Genomic DNA, 1,790 nt, shown 5'->3' on the forward strand with positions numbered 1-1,790 from the left:
GGCGCAGCTGTTGGTATCGTACGGCTGATCTGCGAGGCATTGGTACAGGAAGGCGTACCGTTTGAGGAAGCGAGTGGGACGATTGCGAATTTTGTGGCGCAGTGACGTTATTCTCTCTACAGAGTCTCGAATTTGGCTGATAGACTCCAAGGGCCTGGTCAGTACGGATCGCCAGAAGGAGTATGAAATTGCGAAGGGCAGAGCAAAGTGAGTCTGGAAGCGAGTTGCCCTTCGCTCCGCTGAGAATATTTCTTCGAATTTAGATACCGTGTGAACTATGTGCAGCCGCCAATGAAATGCGGCAAGAACGATCTCCTCTCGGTGGTGAAGGAGGTCAAACCTACAGTATTGATCGGGTGAGAATATCTCTATGTTGAGCGAGAAAGATAAAAAATAGGTTAGGACTGAGCACTTTCTTTCAGGGTATCAGCCCAGAGCGGATTGTTTTCCTCTGAAGTCCTTCAAGCGATGAATGCCAACTGCGAGTACCCCATCGTGTTCAGTCTGTCCAACCCGACCAATTGCTGTGAGTGCACTGCTGAGGAGGCCTATAGGGCCACTGACGGCAAGTGCTTGTTCGCCTCTGGAAGCCCCATGCCGGCCTATCGTAATCATCACACGCTGGTGTTATTGTTGTTGTTGTGACTCAACACCTTCAGACGTGCCCACGCAGAAGTCCTACAAGCTGAGCTCGCGTGTGTTCCCCGAAACTGATGAGCATTTCATTCCGGCGCAAGCTAGCAACATGTACGATAATCCATTCAACCACTCATACTTCGATGATGTTCGCGCTTGGATTGATGAATACCTGCGAGTCAGGTACGTGTTCCCTGGCATCGGCTTGGCAGCGTCAACAGGGAATCTCGCTACTATACCGAACCAACTCTTTTACATCGCCGCAAGTGAGTGGAAGACCTCTCATGATTCGCCTTAGAATGAGTTGTGGGGATTTTTCTCTTCGTTACTACTGCGAAGTGATAACTGGTTTCAACATGAGGAGCTTGATCTTCGTACTGTCCTTTGATAAGCACACCGTTATTCGGCTATCGAAGTCAACTTGGGAAGGAAACGCCGATGGTGTTTTGCCATGACCTTTGGTCTCATCTCAGGAACGATCGCGTCGATGGTCACAGTGGAGGAGATGAAGACGAGGACGCTTCTGCCGCCTATGTCGAAGCTGAGGGAGACTGCCTGTAAAGTGGCCGCCCAATGCATCATCTACGGGTCCAAGAAGTAGCGAGCTTCAAAATGTCGTGCGCCACGAAATTGTAGTTCACTGTTACTCGCTCTTCAGGGGGTTGACGAGAATCCAAACACCTTTGGACGCTGAAGTGTTTGTTAAGTCCAAGATGTGGTATCCCGAGTGAGTTTTTCCCTTGGCTTCAGCGTTCTAGGCTGCATCCTGTCAGATACAAGCATTATCTTCCGACAGCACCAGTGCATGCTCATCATGAGGTGGATAATCAAAAGGTCCCGGGATCGATCCGATGTTCCGTGTTTTTTTCAGATATTACCATCTAGTGGGACTGCCTTCACCGACTCCTCCAATTTAGCGCACCGAGCATCTTCTCATCGCCAGAGGATCCATAGGATGCCTCAGAAGGCGGCCGAGGCGACCATTCCTGCCTGGGAGAGTACCGCGCAAACAGCCAGAATGTCATTGATGCAGTCCAGCGAGTCGTCGTTAGAATGTGAGGGAAAGGGCTTACGTTTCCTCCTGGAATTCCATGCCGACCTCACGTGACCGGGAGTCTATACTGTCTGATAGCGATGATGCCAGCTATTGAAGC

At 50.5% G+C, this 1,790-nt stretch overlaps 1 protein-coding gene across 1 annotated transcript; it reads left to right on the top strand.

The window, feature by feature from the left end:
• Positions 1-291: 291 nt before the first annotated feature.
• Positions 292-1,367, top strand: Pmar_PMAR004036 (malic enzyme, putative; the record flags this gene model as incomplete). The annotated part of the gene is made up of 6 exons (XM_002775142.1): positions 292-356; positions 423-624; positions 719-747; positions 820-902; positions 1,110-1,233; positions 1,295-1,367. 6 exons carry the CDS (start codon positions 292-294, stop codon positions 1,365-1,367), a joined length of 576 nt encoding a protein of 191 aa, XP_002775188.1.
• Positions 1,368-1,790: the final 423 nt, after the last annotated feature.

The sequence above is a fragment of the Perkinsus marinus genome (genome assembly GCF_000006405.1).
Source record: "Perkinsus marinus ATCC 50983 genomic scaffold scf_1104296956528, whole genome shotgun sequence".
Lineage (NCBI taxonomy): Eukaryota > Perkinsozoa > Perkinsida > Perkinsidae > Perkinsus > Perkinsus marinus.